This window comes from Oryzias melastigma, linkage group LG9 (assembly GCF_002922805.2).
Source record: "Oryzias melastigma strain HK-1 linkage group LG9, ASM292280v2, whole genome shotgun sequence".
NCBI lineage: Eukaryota > Metazoa > Chordata > Actinopteri > Beloniformes > Adrianichthyidae > Oryzias > Oryzias melastigma.
Genome location: NC_050520.1, coordinates 1,271,716 through 1,272,203, shown reverse-complemented (window position 1 = coordinate 1,272,203; position 488 = coordinate 1,271,716). Strand labels below are relative to the sequence as shown.

Sequence of the window (488 nt, the reverse complement as noted above, 5' to 3'; positions counted from 1 at the left end):
GTGGGTCAGGTGAAGGTCATGCTGGAGGACAGAGCTGAATGGTGGGGCAGGACCTTCATCTCAGAGCCCTTCTCTCCTCTTCCTCCTCTTCCCACCACTTCCTGTGTGACGGAGGACCGAGGTGAACTCACCTGTGCTGCTTTTCAAGTCTTTGGTCGACTTCTCTCAGTTTGACTCCGCCTCTTTCCAATCTCAGGTAATGCCAGTCCCTCCGTGATCCGCTCCACCTGCTACTGTTTACCCTGTGAGGCTCAGGCGGGGGCGCTCAGCCGGCTGCCTCTGGGGGCTCTGGTCACCCCCCTGGGGAGGCCGAACGCTGCAGAGGTCGTTAAATCTATTCTATTCTATTGTATTCTATTCTATTGTATTCTATTCTATTCTATTCTATTCTATTCTATTCTATTCTATTCTATACTGTTTGATTCTATTCTGTTCTATTCTGTTCTATTCTATTCTATTCTATTCTGTTCTGTTCTATTCTATTCTAT

The 488-nt window shown here is 47.7% G+C and overlaps 1 protein-coding gene across 3 annotated transcripts in view; it reads left to right on the top strand.

Annotated features, from left to right (window-relative positions):
• si:dkey-13n15.2 (protein transport protein Sec24C) overlaps positions 1-488 on the top strand; it is a 9,784-nt gene that overhangs the window by 3,088 nt on the left and 6,208 nt on the right. For all 3 annotated transcript variants that reach the window (XM_024257981.2, XM_024257980.2, XM_024257982.1), the window contains 2 exons: positions 10-121; positions 197-324. In XM_024257981.2, the coding sequence (XP_024113749.1) occupies positions 10-121; positions 197-324 (240 nt within the window). The remainder of the gene's footprint in view (positions 1-9; positions 122-196; positions 325-488) is intronic.